The following is a 21,641-nucleotide window of genomic DNA, read 5'->3' on the forward strand; positions in this document are numbered from 1 at the left end:
AACAGGCCAGGAGACGAGCATCTCGAGTGGTAAAGCCCAGGAATGCACTGCAGATGGAGCTCCTGGAGCATGCAGGATATGACAAACTGCTGGCTAGCAAGGCCCTCATCTTAGAAAGGCAGAGGCTGAAAGAGGCACAGACTAAGAAGTCATCAAAGGCAAAGAATGCTCGAAAGCCTCCAGCAAGAAGAGGCAAGGCCACCTCATAGAGGGAAGCAGAGGGATGGCAAGGGGAAGGCAAGGGTATGGGTACAGAGGGAGACAGTGATGAATTCTGTTCATCCAGTTCCCCATGTATCAATGATGTGGTGCCAACTTGTGGTGCACTCTGTGCACTCAGTCGATGCACTCTGTGCACTCAGTTGATGCACTTCAAGGGGTCCAGCATGCTCTGAGGAGGAGTGGTCAGATGGGAACATTGGTATGTTATAAGATGGATTGTAGTTGTATTACCAGACATGCAATAGACATAGGAGAGTCAGGGAAAGATGGTTAGTGCACTGGAAACAGGTCTCAGGGTGTCCCAGTCAATGTGGACAGGGGCTTCGGTTCTGGATCAATGTTCATTGGTGTTCATCAGTGTTCGTCAGTGTTTGTCCTGCTGTATGGACCTGTGGATGTCCAAATTAGGTCGACTTTGGTGGTCCTAGGGGGGACAAACACCACTTCAAGGGTCCAGCGTGCCATGATGGGGAGTGGTCAGACAGGATCATTGGTATGTTATATCATGTATGTAGGTTGTATTACAAGACATGCAATTGACATAGGAGAGTCAGGCAAAGATGGTTAGCACACTCTAAACAAGTCACAGGGTGTCCCAGTCAATGTGGACAGGGGCTTTGGTTCTGGAACAGTGTTCTTCGGTGTGTGTTGGTGTTTGCCCTGCTGTACAGACCTAGACATGTTCAGAACAGGTCAATTGCAATTGAGCTAGGGGGGATGAACACCATGTCAAGCAGCCCAGCATGCTCCAAGGGGGAGTGGTCAGATGGGAACATCAGAATGTTATAAGATGTATTTTGGTTGTATTACCAGACATGCAATAGACCTAGGAGAGTCTGGGAAAAGTGATTAATGCATTCCACACAAGTCCCAGGGTGTCCCAGTCAATGTGGACAGGGGCATTGCTTCTGGAGTGATGTTCGTTGGTGTTCATTGGTGTTCGTCTGGCTGTATGGACCTGTAAATGTCCTAGCAAGGTCAATTGCAATTGATCTAGGAGGGACAAACACCACTTCAAATGGTCCAGCATGCCATGAGGGAGAGTGGTCAGACAGGAACATTGATATGTTATCTGATGTATTTTATTTGTATTACCAGACATGCAATCGACCTAGGGGAGTCTGGAAAAGCTGATTAATGCATTCCAAACAAGTAAACAAGTCCTCCAGTATGTTTACTCAGGGCCATCCATGCTGGACCTATGTTCACAAATGTTTGCCCATGTTCATCAGTGTTTGTCATGGTGGACGGACCAGGACATGGTACTACAAGACCCATGCAAGTGGGCCTGTATGGACGAACACCATTCCAAGTGGGCCAGCATGCTCCGAGGCAGGGTGGTCCAGTGGGCATACTGGTATACTATCTGATGTAGATTCTCTATTTCATTGTAATACATGCAGTAATATAGACATACAGGAATCTGGGAATGATGATCAATGTGCTTGAACCAGGTCCCAGGGTCTCCCAGCATTTGGACATGGTCTGGATAGGGGCTTTGGTAAGGGGTTGATGTTTGCTGGTGTTCATCTGTGTTGTCTGTCATTCCCCATATTGTATGGACCTGTACCTATCAACCTGAGAGCAGGGGAAGAGGTTTCCATGGTATGAACACCATTTCAAGTGGTGCAGCATGGTCTCAGCAGGGGTGGTCAGGTGGGCACACTGATAGAATATCTGATGTAATTTATTTGGATTACATGAAAGTCGATTGACCTACCAGAGGCTGCAAATGATGTTCCATCTGCTCCAAAATGAGTGACAGGCTGTCACAGTCAATTTGGACAGAGGCCATGGTGCTGGCTCGATGTTTGCTGGTGTTTGCAAACAATTTCCCATTGGCAGCAGACTGACATGGGCCAAATTGTCAAGGACCATCCAACTGCAGCCTTGGTTGATCATGCAGGACTGGAAGTGGTTGGCCCAACTGTCCAGTCTGGGGCCAGTGGTTGGGAAACTTTTCATTCTGTTTACCTGTCAGCTTTGGATCCAGTTGGATGCAACTTGGCTGAGAGGTTCAGAGGGAAAACCAGAGCCAACATCTTTGGAAGATGCCATTCAGAGTTGGACTCTGAACCAGACCTTTGTTGATATAGATTGTGGTTCCCATTCCTGTGGAACTGAATCCCAGTGTTGCCTAGTGTAGTCTGATCAGGTAGCAACATGTTTGGCATCTTGGGATGATACCTGGCCCAAATGTGAACCCCCCTCTTCAGCTTTGCTCCATCAAAACAATTCCAGATCAATCCAGCTGTCCATACCATGTCTGTGCCACTTGAATGACATGGCAGGACCATTTGGATCACACCAGAAAGGACCCTATGTGTCATTCCCCTCCTCTTATCCTGGGGGTGCTAATCCTGTAAAGTTTAGCAAGCATGAAAGCTTGTCAGGAATGGTTGTCCTGGAGGGCCTGAAAGTCACAATGGATGATGACAATGGTTGCAGCATTTCTAGGTGTCAGAATATCCATGTAAGATATGTTACCCTGCCCTCCCCATGTTCACTCCATCAAAACAATTTCAGAGGTTGATCTAGCTATCTGAATCATGTCTACCCCATGGGTATGACATTACAAGACCATCAGAATTGTGTTACAAAGGTCCCCATATTTGTTTCATCGACATACCTGATCCCCTCCTCATACCCCAGGGATGGCGATCCAGTAACATCAGGAGGGGGTGCCAGCTTGCCAGGGATGGATGTCCTGGGTGTTATCAATGCCACTGAAGACAATGGAAATGATTTCCAGCCTCCCAGAAGTATTTCCAAAGAGATACCACTTTGTGGTCTGACCATCCTTCTACCCCCTGTAGATTGTTTTTCTGACTGCCAATTTCATTCAAATTTCACCTGAGACATCCCAATGGACATATCTATCGACTCCCAGCATTATTTCCCCCAAATTATGGTCAGGAGTTTGTAATTATAATTCCCCCAGGGGCTGTATAAATGCAAAGCACTGCAAGCAACTCCATCAACTTGGAGTTGGATCCAGAGAATGGCTTTCCACTGTATTCTTGTCTGATGAGCATGGCCAGTAGAGCCACCACTGGCACAGTATATTGCTTCATGGTTGCCTGATGTAAGTGCTTGTGCAAGGGGGTATTGGAGATGCCACTGGTGGGATGGTTGAAAATAAGCAACCGGTTGCCTATTTTCTGAGTGCTTGTCTGGCTTACCTTTTGGTTGGGTCAGGGGAGTTCAATCTTTGGAGGACCAGCTCTTCTGTGCAATTTAGGAGAGAGAGGGCCTGTTGATAGTATGCATCCACAGCATCCCTCAGTTCTGCAGGAATGTCCCCATCCTTGGCTTTGGGCAAGGAAACCAGGCTGCACAGTTGTCTGATGTTTTGGCCAGCAACATGCTCATGCCATCTTGTTGTCAACAGCCAGGGATTTACCATGCGACCATCCAGTGGTGTTTGGATCACTTCTAGCATGGGCTCAAGTTCTTTGAGAAAAGAGTTGACTAGGTCCTCTTGCAGTGTCTGTTGAGTGTCCACTCCTGCATTTTCCACCTCCCAAAATACTTGCAGGTCTCCAGATGACTCCTTCAGATGTTGAATCTGGCAGGCTCTCCAAGCTCTGGGCCTGGGAATGGTAGGGTGGTCTTTGGAGTGATGTTTCCGCAACCGTTCCTCTGACCTTGACAAGAAAGGGCAGTGATTGCATGCCAGGCCATTGTGGACTTTCAGACCATGGACCAGTGACCTAGGTCCAGTGATGGTGGCAGGCAGTCCTGCCACTGTTGCCAATGATTTGATAGCCAACTGGAACTGACCATCATTGTAGGCATGTGGCCTGCCATGTACTCTGGTTAGATGGCTTCTGACTTCTTCTGTTGCCAATGCAACCTCACAGATCTGACATGTCAGAAAGTGGAACTCTGCATTCACTGCCAGGTCCAGTGATTCCAGATATGGATGGTGATAAAGTCCATTTGTGGGGCCTGGCAGGGTATGGGTAGCAGTTTCAGCAGAAGTTGTTGCCATATTTCTGGGGTCATCATCTCTGTGAGATTGGATCACTGACTGTGGAATCATGAGTCTTGCTTTGGGCAGATAAACTGATCTCCATGTCTCACCATGAGGGATGGCAGTGGTACTGTTGGCAAATTTGGGGAGGGGCCCAGCCTCTCAGACCCAGGTGACACCATGTGGATGTCCTTCCAGATCAAAAAATAAGTGACCGGTCACCTATCATGGGGTCCATACTCACCAGATGGGTCTGCACTGATGGTGAGCCCTGGGGAGTTACCATTGTGTTAGTTGGTGGCTCAGGTGGTGTGGGTGAACGCATTATGTGGTCTTGTTGAACCAACCAACCATGAGGTCGTGGGGGAGATGGGATGCTACCCAAATCATGGGATATCTGTTTCCCTTGGTCAGTGCTGTATGTATTTGTGGCAAGGATGTATCATCTACTGACTGATGATCTGCTGGTGTCCTCAGATGATGACTAGTGTTATGCTTGTCACTGCCTTGCTCTCACTGATGGTAATCTTATGGTGCTCACCTCATCTGTGTAATCCTCAATGCTATCATGGTCCTCCTATAATGAATGACATTGTCAATGGTCAGAATAGGTGACCGGTCACTTATTTGCCCAAAATGTAGGCTACTCACCAAGTCCATGATGGCCCTGCTCATGCTAGGACCAGCACCTGGGATGAACACATTATCCTTTGCATGCTCCTGTCACAGAAATGTAAGTGGTCTGTCACCCAGTCCATTGTCACTAAATCACACACCATGCTTCTTTTTGCCTTGCTGGGTTGAGGTTCAGGACCTTGTCCATGGGTCTGCCATGAGCAGAGTAAGCAACTGGATGCTTATTTCACTGCCATACAACTGCTCACCAAGTCAATGCTTGCCCTTCCTTTGCTGGACCCAGCTTCAACACCTGGTCCATGGGGCTGTGATGAGCACATAAGCAACCGGCTGCTTATTTCACTGCGATTATGTTACTTACAAAGTCAAGTTTTTGTTGCATGGGTGAGTTGTCCTGCTGCTCACATTAGGATTGAATTACTAAATAAGGGAATGATTTCACACCACTCACCTTAATCCCAGGTCCCATCCACCTAGTTCCAGCCCTCTGGATATGAACCCTGAGACTGTTAGCATACTTGAATGGCCTTGGACAACTCCTGTGAGAGCAATGACAAATGAAGTTGCCATTCTCCTCTCTTTTCAAATGGATGGTTTGGTTAGTATCAGCCAGATGGATGGTAGTCTCTTGGAAACACTTCTTGGTGTGGGTGCTATAGTCCTTTTTGCTGGGGATGGTTTCTTGGCAAGTGGGACAGACAGGCATGATGGTGGTGGTTAGAGGGCAAGATGCAAAAGAGCAAATTTCCCACAGTGTCTCTTTCTTTATATTGATTCCTTATTTAGCTTCATCCCCATTGGGATTACTCCATATGGTTAGCCATTTTCCACATTGAGCAATGGATTTGACAAAGAATTCAAGTCCCCTTTCTCAATTCCCAGTGCCATGTGTGATAAGTGACCGGTTGCTTATTTTGTGGTTGCTTGCCACCTTGTGCTATTCAACTGGTGCATCCATGTGATGCCCCTAGTTCACATGCATGTGACAACCCCTATTGATGCATGCATGCAACAGCCCCTATTGACACATGCATGCAACAGCCCCTATTGGCACATGCATGCAACAGCCCCTATTGACGCATGCATGCAACAGCCCCTATTGATGCATGCATGCAACAGCCCCTATTGACGCATGCATGCAACAGCCCCTATTGACGCATGCATGCAACAGCCCCTATTGACGCATGCATGCATGCAACAGCCCCTATTGACGCATGCATGCAACAGCCCCTATTGACGCATGCATGCAACAGCCCCTATTGACGCATGCATGCAACAGCCCCTATTGACGCATGCATGCAACAGCCCCTATTGACGCATGCATGCAACAGCCCCTATTGACGCATGCATGCAACAGCCCCTATTGACGCATGCATGCAACAGCCCCTATTGACGCATGCATGCAACAGCCCCTATTGACGCATGCATGCAACAGCCCCTATTGACGCATGCATGCAACAGCCCCTATTGACGCATGCATGCAACAGCCCCTATTGACGCATGCATGCAACAGCCCCTATTGACGCATGCATGCAACAGCCCCTAATGCGCTGGACTCTGCGCAGGGTCCAGGAAGTAGATTATTAGGAATGGAGATATTCCTGGATAACCACAGCAGAACCCTGAAGGAATGATCTGGTTTTTCTAAACCATTTCAAAATCAAACCTTATTTTGACAACCTGTGGGAGTCACAGGGACGGCAATCATTGGCGATGTATGTGCCTTTAATCCTATTGGATGGTTGCTAACTGCCTTCTCATGTGTGATAGTCTAACCTATATTAAGTTATAGTGGGTGACATCACCTATGACACAACCATAGATAAGTGATAAGCCTGCCCTAAAGTCATTGGGTGTATATACAGCTTGGATAGTCCACTGATGAGCTGCAGTGTAGTGAAATTCCTCAGTGCTCAGGACAAGCACAAAAATTTGGGCTTTCCAACTCTGCAGTAACGTTTTTTTGTTTTTATCCCTTCTGCCCTTACCTACCATCTTGTTGCAAAGTCAAAGTGATTGGCAGGCTGGTGGGTATTGGGGACAATCTTGCTTGTAATGATGAAGGTCTCTTCATTGAGGTAACATGCAAACCCATGACTTATCCCATATCCACCTCACTAATAATACTGCAGTCAGACAGTCTGCGCTTATCAACTTCAAAGTCTGCTGAACTCCACACAGACTTGGTTTGCATATGTTTTGCACAAAGAAGCAGAAATGTTGCTGCCATTCAGAGCCTAAACATATAAGTCTTGTAAGTATACTAAAGTCTAAATAAGCAATCTGACATTTTCCTGACATATGTTTTTAGTATGGGCAGCTACTCTAGCACGATCTAATTACTGTATTGAAAGAATCTTGTTTCCGCAGTGAATATTATTCCACCGTCCTTGTGTCAATCCACTCGAAGATCTTTTATACGACGCGATAGTTTGAGGTCGGTCAATATAATAGAGTGGAATATGGTACCCAAAAACAATCGGGCCACAGGTGCAAAAAGTATTATGAATCCGCCTGCCGCATCCCAGATTTTCGACTCTTGGGTTTCATTTCACCCATTCCTGTAAGGAACGCAGAAGTTTACACTGCCGTAACGGGAGGGACAATTAACTCACTTCTCCACGCTGCGCGAATGCCTTTGTTTAAGCGTTGCCTGAGCGACATCCTCAATGCTCTCGCCTCGGTCAAAGCAGAATCGAGTTGAGCCTTCACTTGAGCGTATTCTTTCCAGAGGTCTTCTGAAGTCTTCTCGTCCGCTCCTTTGTTCTCTGCTTGAATTCTTCGAAGGGCCTCCATCCGCTTCTTTGCGAGATCCTCCAGAGTAGAACACAACACGCGCCCGGCGGCAGTCTCACGTAACTCCAAATTCATGTCCGAAATTTCCTCTTGCAGCCGGACTCCCTCTTGCGCTCTCTCCTGCTGTACAATGAACCCAAGTAATTCCACGGCTGACTCTCGAGTGTTCAGATACTTTCTCGTCGTGGACCCTCGCGACATCATCGCCTTCCAATAACTATCTTGGAGCTCTGCCAGCCTCTGCTCGCCGACTTCGTCATCCACTTCATCCCACATAGTGGTGACCAAGACAACCTTAGGCATAGCGTTTTTCCCGCATAACTTTTGGAAGACTCGAAGGTTCTTCAGTGGGGTTCCAGCCATGCGATTGTCCGATATGCGATGAAAGTAAAGAATGGCCGAAAGCATGGTCCCCGTCTGGTATCTTAAGGGATCCTCGGGATTCATAGAAGAAGTAGGGAGAATACTGGGAATACTCACTCTTGGTTCAGCCAGTTAGATATCATTTCCAGGATTTCCAAGTCGGATTTCGTCGTATCATCGAACCCGGGAGTGTCTACTAGAACCACGTTAGATCTTTCAACCGCACACCTAGTAACCTTGATCTCGCTTGTGCACGACCGTAAGTCATGCCCAACACCCTTGCCCGTACTTTCCGTGGCTTTGTCTATGAACTACACATTGTGAAGTTATGCTAAGCACATATCCCATAAAGAACTCACCGAACTTTTCCCAGCGCCGGTTGGCCCCATTATTCTGGCAGTAAAGGGGGACGAATGAGGTGATGTACAAAACATGTGACCTTACTCACGCAATTATAATATCCTTTGTGTTCGTTATCCCCGTATCATCTTTTTGGCGTTTGTACTCCGGTGGTGTCGTCGAGGCATCTTCCTCGCTGGTCGGGCCTTCTTTCTCACCAGCCGAAGTGTCTACTCCCCCGTTGGTCGAAGCGTGTACTCCCTCGTTGGTTGAAGCGTTTACTCCCCCGTTGGTCGAAGCGTGTACTCCCTCGTTGGTTGAAGCGTTTACTCCCCCGTTGGTCGAAGCGTGTACTCCCTCGTTGGTTGAAGCGTTTACTCCCCTGTTGGTCGAAGCGTGTACTCCCTCGTTGGTCCAAGTGTTTATATCCCCGTTGGTCGAAGCCCCTCCACCGCTTGCTGGTCGAGCACTGTTCAAATCTCGTGCGGGGCTGACACGCCGGAACATCAGTAAATAAAAAGTACGGGAAACCGGCCGTGGGTACCTGACAGACATTGAGGTGTCACCACCCGACGCATACACATTGCTTGGCTGGTTATCGCCTGTTGCTGACATCCTTCTTCGATAGGGTTAGTGGAAGTTTAGACAAGAAATGATGGGAGATGAGCGTGAAGCATGCATATACACATGTAGAATCAGCACAATTGAACATGAGTGTACAGAGATTCGGACTCACCAGGGTATTGAGCAACTCTTTGAGTGAAAGTAGTTGATACGGGAGGAGGAAAATGAGAAAGCCTTGAGTAGACGAGATGCCGAAACCCTCCCCACCAAATGAAGCGCGCAGGGAACGAGGCTGCAAGGCGGCATAAATTGCAGCTTGAACGCATGTTTGCAATGTGCTTGATCGAATCGAACGAAATTATTTGGATACTTGCAACGTTTCTACCTGCCCGGAATCATACTTAGCCTTTGCCATATCGGGGAGCCAAACCAACCATCCAGCGCAGTCATTTTGAATTCCATTCCGACCGGTCGAGTCGAGATCATCTGTCACGTTCAAATTTTTGTTGTATTTGACGTCATGAAAGGATCCCCTAACGACACGCACGAAGTTTGCTGAAATGTGCTGTGATTCCTATTGACACCACTCTCCACCCCGCGGGTAGCCAATGCCGCTCTTTCAGGACCTGCTCTCCAGTTTCAGAGGCGCCCCCACCACGTCAAAAATCACCGAATATGACTTTGTGGTATTGTGAATAGTGGAACACACTATCATCAAGAATCAGGTGAACCTCGTTCACAGTACGGTAGGCCAAACGGGGTCAAGACAAGAGCCCATTACGCCTTCGAACCGATTCAAATACCATTTCAGGCTGACTAAAAAATACCGCTACTTTGGTATCATCCCCCTCCACACACTCGCCAGATATCTGCCACACGGTGATATGTCGATAGTGCGGCGTCTCGAGACGTTCATAGCGGTGTTCCTGTTACTTTCAAGGTGCCATCCCGCGTCCGTGTGGTGCCGACGAAGGAGCCAGCCTGTGAGCTTGACAGCAAAACTTTACTCCCTGAAGTATTCGCAGGCCAACCGGAGAAAGCATGGAGCGTTTTGCAGCAACTCCTGGAAGATGTAAGCTATAGGCCGCAATCATCCTAGGAAGTGTTCACTTCGATTATTCAGAGTTGGTGATCGAGGAACGATAGGGAGTCATACATCGTATTGACTGGTGTTATTAGATAGAACAGTACTGCATGATAATCTCTCATGCGCCTTAGCCCGGAATGAACGACGTGCAGGGAATCATCCGAAATGTCGCCCAAAGGAAGTCGATGAAAGCACGACAGGTCCCCCAATCCACCGATGCTTGTATTATCTCCTCCTGCGCAAATACGATGCAGCTCGTGTGTGTTATCCTCCGAGTACGTGCGAGGACCTACCCATGCTAACTGTAGCTGAAGACATCCGGAGTCGATGTCCTCCATAAAATATTGCATATATCAGTTTGGTGTACATGACTCTTTCACTGGCATATTATTTCCGTGCAACTTCTCTTTACTGAATGCTACATCACTACAACTATTGTTAGCACGGTCGACAATGACTCGGCTACAGACAATGTAAAATATCCTCTGTCAGCTTCCAGCATGCTATCGGGTAAGCAGCTATTCGTAAAGACATGGTGTGCGTTCTGAATGCCAGCTAGACTTTTCCCATTTCCTACACATTTAGTTTTGCGACTCCAGCCGGTTTAAGAGTCCCTGCACAATATCCCACGCCGTCTTGGGTCCTTCGTCAAACGGCGTGTCAAGCATTGATGCACCACATTAACTGCCTGGTGGTTGAGTTGTATTGTTAATGCACTGATACGCTCTGCAGGTAACCTTGCCCCAGAAGCCACAGTCGGAACGACGTGAACGGTGTTGGGTGTGAGATTTCGAGGATGCGTGCACCTGAAAGCTCCAAGATGCTTCGAGATCTGTGAGTTTGCATCAAGTGGGTTCGATGCAACGTTTATGCAAGTATAAGGTTCCAGCTTTTCTGCACTGTTTTGTATATCTGTGGCCAGATAGCGCACGGAACGAAATAACATGTCTCGCTTTAAGTCCATCCACTTTTTCACAGTTTCTTCCCCGTCAAAGTTTTCATAAGTGTAAAAAGATGCGTGTCCACAGGGACAATTTCGCTCTGCATTCCTTCGAAACGGCACCGCTCTGCATAAACTTCCGTGGTGCCAGGTTTCTGGCCTTTGTTGGCACGAACGGCTTGAACGTTTGCACTTTGCAAGAGGATATCCATAAAACTGGGGCGGACGAATGCGAAATAAGCGATAGCATTGAGTGTGGTACGAACTAGTATTACCCGACCCTTTCCTGCGCCGGAAGGTCCTACAATACTAACAAAGTGTTCAATGTAACTTCAGAAGATGATGTTAGCGCACTTACAACAAGACGATATCTGTCGATAAAATGGCAGTCGTCTTTTTCGACCCGCGAAACCTATCAATCAGACGCATCATCTTGCGAAAAACAGACAGCAGTTCCTGGGTTTCGCCTGGGCCGAGTGGAGGTTGGATAGGAGATTGGTCTAAGCTTGGACTCCAGTTATATGGTATCGTCTACACGGAGATACAGCTATGAGCTATCATCAAATATGTTTGCTTCAAGGTTCACGTTCAGCTCTACACGCGAGAACAAACACTCGTGCTGATGATAAGACGCATGTGTGAACTACAGAATGGTGTCGATAGCATCTCAGATTGATGGTAGACTCCACTCCTGACCAGGACCTTTCCAGTGCGTACTACCGGTTCAGGAATATACACTGTAGCATAAAATAAGTAATGGTCTTAGTAAGTGGCATGTTGTCGCCGCCGCCGTAGTCAGAGTGTCACCGGCCGAGAGCTAGAAGCTGTGACTGATTGCTTTTGGATACGCGGGACTTGTTATCTTGGGTGGCCGTCTCATAAGGTATTCCCCGTACTTACTGTTCCCACCTCCCATCTCCAGTGCAATGGTTGACACGGATATTACACATGATAAAAATACTATGCTAGTGTACAAACAAGGACTCCAGAAGCAAATATGACACTCTCCGTCTCACTCACCCCTTTGATTGTCACCGCCATATCTCATAATCTCATTTAATAGTTCCTGCACGACGTCCCACGCCGTCCCGGGTTTTCCGTCGAACGGCATCCCAAGTATTGACGCACCTATACTATCTGCCTGATACCGCAGTCGTGTCATCGATGTATTAATCTTCTCAGCAGATAACGTTGACCCCAAAGCGACGGTCGGAACAACGCGAGCAACACTGGGTGCGTGACCTTGGGGGCATGTGCGTCGGAAAGCACTGAAATGCCTCGAGACCTCCAAGTTTGGATCAAGTGGGTTCGATGCAATGTTATGCATGTACAAGATTCCGGCTCCTTTGGGCTGTATATAGCTGGCTCGATAGGTCAGTCCCAACCCTAAGCAACGAAGCCGTAATATATATCTCACTTTGAATCTATCCACTTTTTCACGGTCTTCTCCCCATCTGGGCGTATGTATGTGTAAAAGGACGGCGTATCCACAAGGATTATGTCACCCTGCATTCCTTCAAAGTGGCATCTTTCTGCGTGGACCTTTGTAGTGCAGGGCTTCTGGCCTCTGTTGACCGGAACGTGAGTGTTTGCCATCTTCAAAAGAATGCTCAAAAGCTAAGGTAGAATACAGGGGAACGTAGGATGAGGGATAGCTTGGACTAGGATAAGAGCTGATATTACCCAACTCTTCCCTGAGCCAGAAGGACCTACAATGCTACTTGCAATTTCAATATTGCTGGGTCCTGAAGGTAGTATCAGTGTACTCACAATACTACGATATCCGTCGGCAAAATGGTAGTCGTCTTCCTAGACCAGCGAAATATATCTAACAGACCCATCTGCAGAACGAGAGCTGCTGGGACCCCGTGTGAGGCGAGTGAAAGGTAGACTGGTTGGGAGGCAGGACGTACTACGGTGGTAAGCTATGCTCAAATTGAGTGATCTTGTCCGTGTATTCATACCTTGATTGATGCCAGAGTCTCCTGGCCTTCGCAAGGCGTATTACCCTTTCTAGAATACACCTGGCAGTAACGTAGCCGAAGGAATGGATCTTGGCATACGGAGAGATAGTCGATTACATGGCGGCATGGTTGCCGCAGTACAACACCCTCAATCCACGCTTTGATGACGGCCTCAGAAAGTAAAATGAGTTGTGCACGTTCGAAGCGAGGCGATGCCATACTATTGAACAATGATATTTCAGTGGAATCCTGGAATTAAACTGTCAGACTTGTTGATCATGCGATGTGGTTAATGAGATAAGTTCAACGTCAAGAATGCATTACGACACACCAGGTAGTATGTACATCTAACCATCTTCCTCAATCTAATTATGCATGTGGCGGGTGACGTAGGAATCTGGCAATTCGCGTCGTCCTGTCTCGCCGTAATTGACGGTGAAATGCGATACGACGGCTCAGTGACGCTTGAGGACTCGGTTTATCCAGTGGCAGTCATCAACGCGCCATTACTGGGAAAGCGACCCAGCGATGGCGATTGTACTCTTACATGTTACGGCATGGAAGTATATCAACTTGCAGAGCCATAATCACGGATGCGTCGGTGTATTGATGTTGACGCCTTCATACTTGCATCATTGTTCATGGACCGTCGGAGCAAAGTGAGCTGAAAATTTATGTTATGATCGACGGAAATGGTCGTTTATGCGATGTCCAAACTTGCAAGTCTAGTCAATCGCCCATAGGGACCCTATCTTCTTCATATCTGCCAGGATCTTGTTTACCTCGGCGACGTTCATATCAGCCAGTCTTCGGAACTATGGCCAGCTAGCACGCTGTCATCACAGTAGGCCCAGCAATTTCAAACGAACCAAGCTCGGTAGAGCGCTTCTTGTATTTGCCTTTCTTAACGCTAGGTCGATGAACGCGCCTTACCTGAATGTGAGCCTTCGAAGGTTGGTCAGCAATACGTAGGATAGTGCAAGGGAAGCTGAGTTACTTGAGTATAGGAATTCTAACGGTGCTGGTCTCCGGTCTCCAAGGAACAATTCCAGGTAATTTGGCACTACATACCGCTCGACAACTCTCATATTCTACTAAGTTGTCGATGAGGATGAGGACATGGACTTCCTTGCACAGAGAAGCATCAACGCACATTTTCGTCGAATATCCTTGATACCAACTGTGGCAATTTGCTCTAATTTGTCGGGGTCGTTACCTTTCCCATAAACCTCCACTCTTACGGGAGCAAGCAAACTAGGCGTTACGCGACCAGTCACTCGTGTCTCGAAGGTGGCCACTTCCTTCCGGTACCATTCGACCGTGGAAGACATCTTCGTTTCTGCTTTTTGGTACTCCGAGCGCGCCTCTCCATAGTTAAGAGTCGCCGCGAGCCGGGGACCAGGTCGAGAGTGGATTTTATCCTGGACCTCGATGCATATGTGCGACCGAGGACTGTGGGCGGAACTTTCTTTACATAAGCATGAACTACAGAGTTGCCGAAAGAGAGCCACCGGCATTGGTCGGACCTACACTTACATAAACTAACTGGCCACTGCTGGGTATCGAATACCATCGCAGCAGACAATCCATGTGTCCGTTGAAGCGCGCGGGTGGATCTAGTACCTGGGATTGGAGCCTTACTTTGACGAGATCAAAAGGGTGCTCGAATATTTTGGAAATCATCCCTGCAATCTGGCCAAGAATGATTAATGATCGCTGTACCACTAAAAAAGCACCCAAGAGAATATACGCTACCAATTGCTACTTCTTATGTTGAGATACGTTCAGGCGATCATCGCAGATGAAGGTACCTTGAAGTCCTATATGCAATGAGGTATCGACGGGGGTTCAGAGGGGATCGAACACCTGGAAATGCCCTGTTGCGTGAACAGTATTCTTGGGCTACGTATCAGGGTGTCTTGCAGTTACTCGCGGAGTTTGAGTCGAAAAGCGATAAGAGACCCCAGAAAGAGACACAGGTAAGTGTTGGGAGGAAGGTCGCCAAGCTTACCGATATTCATCTCATTTCGCCTCGCGAGGACACACTGATCATGCCACATGTTAACAGTTCTGTGGACGGCAAGAGGCGGGCTACAGCTACACTGGTGCATTGAGCCAAGGGAATCATACCAAGGTAGAAGTGTGAAAGGGGTTGTGGCCTGAAAGGAGTCTGCGGGGTATAGTCTAATCTAACGAGTTCCACGACATCACTCCGAACGTACGGGTATCCGTCTGAATACTTGTCGCGTGCGGCCGTTTGCCTCTGTAATGACATCTTGTTGTAACCTGTGTCCGCTCCTCCGGGGTAACCACTCGAAGCACAAAAACCAGTAAAGCACTCCGGCCAGTCCGATCGCCATAGCCGCTACGACATGAGACTATGGCGGGTAAAGGTTCAAAATAACGTACTATATACTCGTTCACGTTACTCACATAATAGGGTAAGTTCTCATAGACCTCATACCCACGGGATGGAGGTATTATCGGGACGACCACGAGAAATACGTTGGAGAGGAAAAAGAAGATAACAACATATTTCGGGGCTCGGAATGGGGGATTCCAGTCGTACGATTTGTTTGGTCGGGTATACAAGAGCAGCAGGCCGCCCGAGATTAACAAGTTGAACAGCGCAAGGGGGTAGGAAGTGACTGTTCACGGGTATGAGTAAGGAAAATGAGAGAAGAGAGAAACTGGGGACCCATACAATTCACGACGAAGGTATATGCATCTCCAGCTGGTGTCAACAGTATCGTAAGGATAGAAACCAGAGACTGGATGAACAAGCCAAAAAGGGGTGCATCGAACGGTTCGTTGCTCGCTAGGAGTTGCGAGCATGGCAGGATACCTTCACGCCCTAGCTCCTGATTCACTGGGGGCCACATAAAAAGACTGTCAAGGAAAAGATGAAACACGCGGACCTCGTCCCTGAGAGAACAAAACTGCCAGAATGTTTCCAAAGATAGATAAACCGATCACTGCACTGAGGACCTTGGCAAATATAAACATTACGATCGCCGGAACTGCGACATACTCACCCGCTCAGTCGCCGGACCAAAAAGATTTCTGAAGAACAGAGCCCTGTAGAATAGACCTTAGCCATTGTAATACTTACTTAAGATGTTCGGCAGCACATACGCTGCGATAGTTCCACTCTCCAATATATCTCCTTTTGACACCACGGCATAATAAGCAATGTTCACAAGAACATACACCGTTGTCACCAAGAGCATTGCAAGGGGGGCAGCACGCTGGATGGTCTGAATGGGATTCCGGACTTCGGACAGCGCATAGTTGGCGTTCGAATAGCCAATAAAAGACCTATGCAACTGCCGCGGTGAGCCACAGTCCACTGCTACCTCACCGTATGCTTACCAGATTACAAGATATACGCCATTAGTGAAAGCGTTGGCGCTCATACTTGATCCTTCCCAAAATGTTGTCCACCCGAAGTTGTGAGGTTGGTCATACACTTCTCCAACTGAAAATCCAGGCATCCCCACTAAACTAAAGAGACCTGATACAGAAATTAGCAATAGAATGGCTAACTTAAATACGCCTAAGGTATCTTGTAGCTTGATACCGATGGTGGGGAAAACGCCATGGACGAAAAGGCAGAGAATGATACACAGGCAAGCAACGGTACGGACATGAACGGCGGTTTGTTCGCAACCCAGTGCGTGTATTACATCTGCGTAGAATCACATTAGATACCTGACCTTCACTGGAGTATGTCGGGTAGCTTACATCCTCCAAAAGCGACGCTAGCGGCTGGCACCTGACCCTAAGGCAAGAATCAGGTGAGACGTCGACTAGCATCATAATCTACGTACCAAGAGAATTCCATATGACGCATATACGCAGGACATCAGGAATGCAGGACGACGATAAATGTATTCCAAGTAAGTCTTTTCCCCGCCATTCCGGGGTAAACCCTATACAGGACGACTTCAACATAATCGAATCATCCCTCAAAGAGATTGATTACCGTTCCGAACTCAACATATACGGCAGTTCCAGCGGCTGAAACCAAAGCCCCAATAATCCACATCACAAAGGTGAGTCCGACGCTGCCGGAGGACTTGAGAATTACGCTCGGTGCCGCAAAAACACTACGATACACATTAGAAATCACTGATTTTTGGAACAGAGGATGGCGCACCCGGTACCGATGATCCTGTTGAAGATAAGGGAGACAGCACTCAGCAGCCCTGCAACAGGTTATTTAGCACTTGAATCAGAAGACTCGTGCACATACCTAACTGCTGTCTACGGGTGTCACTAAAGTCTTTGGTTGGAATGGCTATGTAGAACTCAGCAGGATCAATCTTTAGCATGTACAATCCTTGCACCAACTGGTTGCAGCGTCACGAATGTCGGGAGCGGTGCTTTCATTGCTGTATTCTCTGGGCTCCGAGTATTGAAGCAGAGATTCCGTCTCTTGTAACAATGCTGCTTGCGACATTCCTCCTATCTCTCCTGGGTAAATGCAGGGGTTGTACTGCGTTGTGATGAAATGGCAAACCCATCTTCGGTTCGGATAAGAAGGCTTACAACTTCACACGATAGAACCATACTTATGTAAGAGCTCTACACTTAATTTCTACAGTGACTTGGAGCTCAGCTACTCATATAAACAAGAAACAAGTCTAGTACGTCGCTGAATGATACGCTGAGGTGATCCGCGTTGTTATGCTCGCATCGCTGAGCGACCTTCCCAGTGCCGAGGTGGTATTATCTTTGGGAGGACCTGGTAACTCAGAGTCTACTTTCAGATGGTTTGGAAGAGGTCGAAATGTGTCCTGTAGATGCTGTGACTGAGTTCGGCATGAAAAACCGGAAAAGAGTGACTCACAAAGGGACCGTCGACGTTTGGTAGGGATGGATCTTGTTTGACGTCCCCTTCGCTGAGAACAGAGAGCGGGAGCACTGACTGCAGAGAGGAAATTAAGGATAGAGGCCCGTCACCCGGGCCCGCAGAAGCCACCCACCTTACTGGACAACGTTCTCAGAGGCCGCCCCACGTGCATGCTTGCTGAGTTAAATGAGCGCACCAGGTTCGCATGCTCACGTTTGAGATCGTGATAATCCGACGATAGCTCGTCGAGACAGTTCTGTATATCTGTATGCCCTCTCCGAAACCGCGCCACCTCCGCTCGGAAATTATCCCTCTCCCGACGAATCTCTCCTAGATCGCTCAACAACCTTGTATTGTCCGCTTGAAGTTGCAGGATGACTTTTTGCTGCCGTGCATGAACGGCTTGTAGTTGGTTTACAAGGCGATTTTGATTCTTCTCCATGTCGTCTTTGGCTTCGAGTGCGGAGCTGTTCGGAATTATCATGGGCAACAGGAGGCATATTTATTGTAAAGGTGACCTTGCACCAACCGGCATCAAGTTCTATCAAACCGATCAGCCTTTGCGGATTTCCAATGCGAGTGCACTGACCTACGATAAAATCCCGCTCTGAAGGCGGCTCCCGACTCGCGAATCAGTCAGATCAGCCACCATGCATCATGTATCATCTGCATCATGATCAGATGGCAGTACTTGAATTACAGGTCATTGCAATAAGACATTTGTTTGCTTACCATAGCTGTGATATTATGATCTATATGTACTGCATCAAGCCTTGCCTGGGCAGTTCGCATCAATGATCAAGTTCGCAATGGATTCTCCGGTGAAAGCGCCTTAGTGAAACACCCAGTGGCAGGGAGACTTCGAACGGAGAGTGCTAGAGCGATAGTTCTAGCCCATGCAGCGTGAACATGATATTATGGCCACGTTGTCGACTCGTGCTTCGTCGGTCCCCGTTCCCCATTCGCCCTTGCGCATGGCCTATCGGCCAATAAATTGGGCGACTGGAAAACCAGTCATCATTATTGAACGATGGTCGGGCTGGTCTTTTTCAGCATATTCGCTCTCCTTGCTTCCACTGGTTCTGCGTACGACGTCATTCGAGAGTACTCTGGGAGTACCTTCTTTGATGGATGGGATTTTTACGGCGCCCCCGACAACCTGACACTTGGTATGACAGCTCCTTTTGCTTCGCAATTGGGCTCACTCTCATGTCAAGGCAATGTCACCTGGCTCTCCGAAACAGATGCCATTAGCCAGGGGCTTGCATATGTGAATAACCAAGGCCACGTCATCCTCAAGGTGGACAACACGACCAACGTGACATATGGCCAAGAACGAAACTCCGTTAGTCTACACCTTTTGACATCTCAGCTTGTTCACTGCTCGTTTTAGGTACGAATAACAACTCAAGACGCATATGAACTTGGCAGTTTGTGGCTCATAGATGTAAACCATATCCCTTACGGTTGTTCGGTGACGGTCATCTCGCATCTGGGAAGCGTCACATTCTTATTATTTTCCTAGGTGTGGCCAGCATTTTGGAGCTTCGGTGCGCTAACCACCTGCTGGGTCAAGGGCTTGTTTGACGGATGTACAGGTCCAAAATGGCCCGACGATGGCGAGATCGATATAATAGAAGGCATCAATCTCATGACGTATAATCAGATGGCAATTCACACTACGGCGGGTTGTACACACTCGGGATCGGTTGGTCAGCTCGGCACAAACGGACCAACTACCGATTGTTCCCAGCCGTCGGGGTGCACCGTGATAGAAACCTTCGCCAAACAGTTTCCAAAGCGGATTTGCTGCTTCTGGGGGTGGAGTTTGGGCAACAAGATTCGACACTACAGGCATTTAGTGGGTATTTGAATTAATGCGACATCCAACCACTCCTGACTACTTTGAAATCAGTATCTGGTTCTGGAGTGTAGGTTCTCTAGATCTTCGTGATGCAACTTATGGTGATGAGGTGTTCCATGGTCAATGATAGCGACCAGACATTCCACTGTCTATAAGCCAAGCCACGTCTACTTCGTCGCTCGATTTATCAGACTGGGGAACTCCTCACGCAAATTTTTCTTCCTCGACTTGCAATATGATTGCATTTTTCACACCTCAAAATCTCGTGCTCGACATTACTCTGTGTGGTGATTGGTGAGTGCTGTTGCTGGCTCCCCATATTTAGTCTTCTGAAAGTATTTCTGAGATATAGGGCGGGTTTGAGCTGGGATTATGACCCGACATGTGGGAGCTCTGGTCCAACAGGGTTATGTGTAAGAAAAATCTTCCTGGTAGAGGGGTACCACAAACTGACGATGGACCTGTGTCAAGTATAACGACTGTGTTGTTGGTCCAGGAAGCCCGCTTTACGACACTGCCTACTGGGATATTTCATACATTCGTACCTACACGAGCAGTGTTTCTACCCCATCTCCCTCTGGGTCTCCAGCATCCTCATCCTCGTCTGCTACTCGAACTAGCACGACTGCGACTAGCATATCCTCAGCTGCTTCTACAGACACCAACATCGCGGACACTCCACCCTTCCTACAGCCAATAGGGTCAGGCGAACCTCATGTTGCCCCCCGCGTGTCGTGGAGAATGGCGCTTGTTTACGGTCTGATCATAGTTGTATCTTCTGCGCCGTGGTAACTCTGAGCTGAGTTTATGGAACGCTTAGAAGTTCTGAGTACGTCGGACACATTGTATATTTTTCTGTATTCTACCCTGGTGGACCCTGTTTTGTTACCCATGAGTTTCATCTAGTAATACTGGCACGAGGTGCAATGGGCGAGCCCTGTTATTGCTTAGTTGATGCATGGATCCAAGGTTTTCATGTAACGACATGCACAGAGTCAATAATGCATCGATCAACGTTCGACCCCCTCTGACTGTCTACCTGCTAGTTGAGTGACTATCTTCCTTCGCTTCTTGCTTAGACTGCCTGGCGGCGTCGGACGCAAACTAGTTGTTCTGAGCAGGCTCAGATTTGTCTTGTTTTCTTCAGCCTTGCCTCCACTGGGGTGATCGACTAGCAGCCACGTTTGAATTGCTGATCAACGTGCCAGGGTGCAGCAACGTCGAGAGCGTACTCAACATTGCAGGAAGTATTTGCAATTGCTCTCCCAGACAACGCATTTTTTATCAGATGAGGCTGACCCGTAAGTATAGGTGGGTATAGGGTACATGGCCGCAGTGGGTTGGTACGGAGACGTTGCTATTTGATTCATCTCAAGTCTGAGCCTGGTTGATCCACAGCCGCCCGCACTGGATATTATTTGGGGGAATGATGGGGGCACACTTGACTTCGACGCGCACCAGCACTTCCAAGGTGCTTTATGGAGTTTGCAGGCCCAACAGCCTCGCGTTCCCAGCGTGGCCCAAACGCCTATGGAATATCGTAATCTTACCTCAAATTCCTTTGCAGCAACACGTTCCGCGCTCCCTTCATTCCTGGGTAACTAGATACTGCCACAATAACTGCGTGGTATCTAATTCTCCGCCTGAACTTGAGTTGGGCTTAGGGCGAGTATAATGACCCACTCCGCACCGTATATTTCCAGGTTTTAACACTTGCTATTTGTTTCCACATCGCAGTGCTACCCCTACGGCTGCATCTAGGATCTGCGACATCCCGACTACCAACGGGTCATACTAGCCACCGACAACGCTGACGTGGCCGTCCTCATGGCACCCATCCATCGGCTTGTCAGCTTTCTGGCTTTTGATATTATTTGATTTGCTGACCGTGGCCCTACCGAGCAGTTGTACCGCCAGAGTCAGCCTGAAATCCGTGTCCATAGATCCTTTGGGCGTCTCCGCATCGGGTCGAGCATTGATATCCACTCGTCGGATACATCAACGAAGCAAGGCGGAAGGCAAAACACTTCTCTTT

At 48.2% G+C, this 21,641-nt stretch overlaps 8 protein-coding genes across 8 annotated transcripts; 2 read left to right on the forward strand and 6 right to left on the reverse strand.

Annotated features, from left to right (window-relative positions):
• Positions 1-165: 165 nt before the first annotated feature.
• F5J12DRAFT_788809 (uncharacterized protein) lies at positions 166-1,011 on the forward strand (the record flags this gene model as incomplete). Its single annotated transcript, XM_051743740.1, has 6 exons — positions 166-243; positions 341-421; positions 631-715; positions 738-785; positions 812-863; positions 915-1,011. 6 exons carry the CDS (start codon positions 166-168, stop codon positions 1,009-1,011), a joined length of 441 nt encoding a protein of 146 aa, XP_051593986.1.
• Positions 1,012-2,562: 1,551 nt separating this feature from the next.
• F5J12DRAFT_788810 (uncharacterized protein) lies at positions 2,563-5,540 on the reverse strand (the record flags this gene model as incomplete). The annotated part of the gene is made up of 11 exons (XM_051743741.1): positions 2,563-2,635; positions 2,852-2,929; positions 3,405-4,255; positions 4,309-4,389; positions 4,443-4,595; positions 4,740-4,775; positions 4,850-4,918; positions 4,975-5,025; positions 5,083-5,139; positions 5,196-5,228; positions 5,286-5,540. 11 exons carry the CDS (start codon positions 5,538-5,540, stop codon positions 2,563-2,565), a joined length of 1,737 nt encoding a protein of 578 aa, XP_051593987.1.
• Positions 5,541-7,118: 1,578 nt separating this feature from the next.
• F5J12DRAFT_881578 (P-loop containing nucleoside triphosphate hydrolase protein) lies at positions 7,119-8,715 on the reverse strand. Its single transcript, XM_051747141.1, has 4 exons — positions 8,442-8,715; positions 8,353-8,386; positions 8,111-8,304; positions 7,119-8,054 (listed from the first exon to the last, which is right to left on the reverse strand). Exons 2-4 carry the CDS (start codon positions 8,380-8,382, stop codon positions 7,415-7,417), a joined length of 864 nt encoding a protein of 287 aa, XP_051593988.1. The 5' UTR covers positions 8,383-8,386; positions 8,442-8,715; the 3' UTR covers positions 7,119-7,414.
• Positions 8,716-11,864: 3,149 nt separating this feature from the next.
• F5J12DRAFT_331712 (uncharacterized protein) lies at positions 11,865-12,880 on the reverse strand. Its single transcript, XM_051738937.1, has 5 exons — positions 12,837-12,880; positions 12,694-12,778; positions 12,607-12,640; positions 12,341-12,540; positions 11,865-12,284 (listed from the first exon to the last, which is right to left on the reverse strand). The coding sequence occupies exons 2-5, from the start codon at positions 12,762-12,764 to the stop codon at positions 11,936-11,938; spliced, it is 654 nt and encodes a 217-aa protein (XP_051593989.1). The 5' UTR covers positions 12,765-12,778; positions 12,837-12,880; the 3' UTR covers positions 11,865-11,935.
• A 765-nt stretch (positions 12,881-13,645) lies between these two features.
• Positions 13,646-14,528, reverse strand: F5J12DRAFT_331745 (uncharacterized protein). Its single transcript, XM_051738938.1, has 3 exons — positions 14,041-14,528; positions 13,885-13,981; positions 13,646-13,832 (listed from the first exon to the last, which is right to left on the reverse strand). The coding sequence occupies exons 1-3, from the start codon at positions 14,402-14,404 to the stop codon at positions 13,817-13,819; spliced, it is 477 nt and encodes a 158-aa protein (XP_051593990.1). The 5' UTR covers positions 14,405-14,528; the 3' UTR covers positions 13,646-13,816.
• A 566-nt stretch (positions 14,529-15,094) lies between these two features.
• On the reverse strand, positions 15,095-17,221 carry F5J12DRAFT_908563 (APC amino acid permease; the record flags this gene model as incomplete). The annotated part of the gene is made up of 12 exons (XM_051748997.1): positions 15,095-15,265; positions 15,321-15,535; positions 15,592-15,756; positions 15,806-15,875; positions 15,923-15,965; positions 16,023-16,205; positions 16,260-16,575; positions 16,632-16,668; positions 16,718-16,819; positions 16,873-16,996; positions 17,047-17,095; positions 17,143-17,221. The coding sequence occupies 12 exons, from the start codon at positions 17,219-17,221 to the stop codon at positions 15,095-15,097; spliced, it is 1,554 nt and encodes a 517-aa protein (XP_051593991.1).
• Positions 17,222-17,671: 450 nt separating this feature from the next.
• Positions 17,672-18,466, reverse strand: F5J12DRAFT_331890 (uncharacterized protein). Its single transcript, XM_051738939.1, has 4 exons — positions 18,332-18,466; positions 18,272-18,283; positions 17,740-18,209; positions 17,672-17,686 (listed from the first exon to the last, which is right to left on the reverse strand). The coding sequence occupies exon 3, from the start codon at positions 18,182-18,184 to the stop codon at positions 17,849-17,851; it is 336 nt and encodes a 111-aa protein (XP_051593992.1). The 5' UTR covers positions 18,185-18,209; positions 18,272-18,283; positions 18,332-18,466; the 3' UTR covers positions 17,672-17,686; positions 17,740-17,848.
• Positions 18,467-18,772: 306 nt separating this feature from the next.
• On the forward strand, positions 18,773-20,426 carry F5J12DRAFT_908564 (glycoside hydrolase family 16 protein; the record flags this gene model as incomplete). Its single annotated transcript, XM_051748998.1, has 9 exons — positions 18,773-18,911; positions 18,960-19,087; positions 19,136-19,216; positions 19,268-19,292; positions 19,341-19,510; positions 19,737-19,900; positions 19,959-20,019; positions 20,078-20,323; positions 20,376-20,426. 9 exons carry the CDS (start codon positions 18,773-18,775, stop codon positions 20,424-20,426), a joined length of 1,065 nt encoding a protein of 354 aa, XP_051593993.1.
• Between the last annotated feature and the right edge of the window lie 1,215 nt (positions 20,427-21,641).

Source organism: Pisolithus orientalis (genome assembly GCF_024613125.1).
Source record: "Pisolithus orientalis strain OTSU chromosome Unknown F5J12scaffold_321, whole genome shotgun sequence".
NCBI classification, from domain to species: Eukaryota; Fungi; Basidiomycota; class Agaricomycetes; order Boletales; family Pisolithaceae; genus Pisolithus; species Pisolithus orientalis.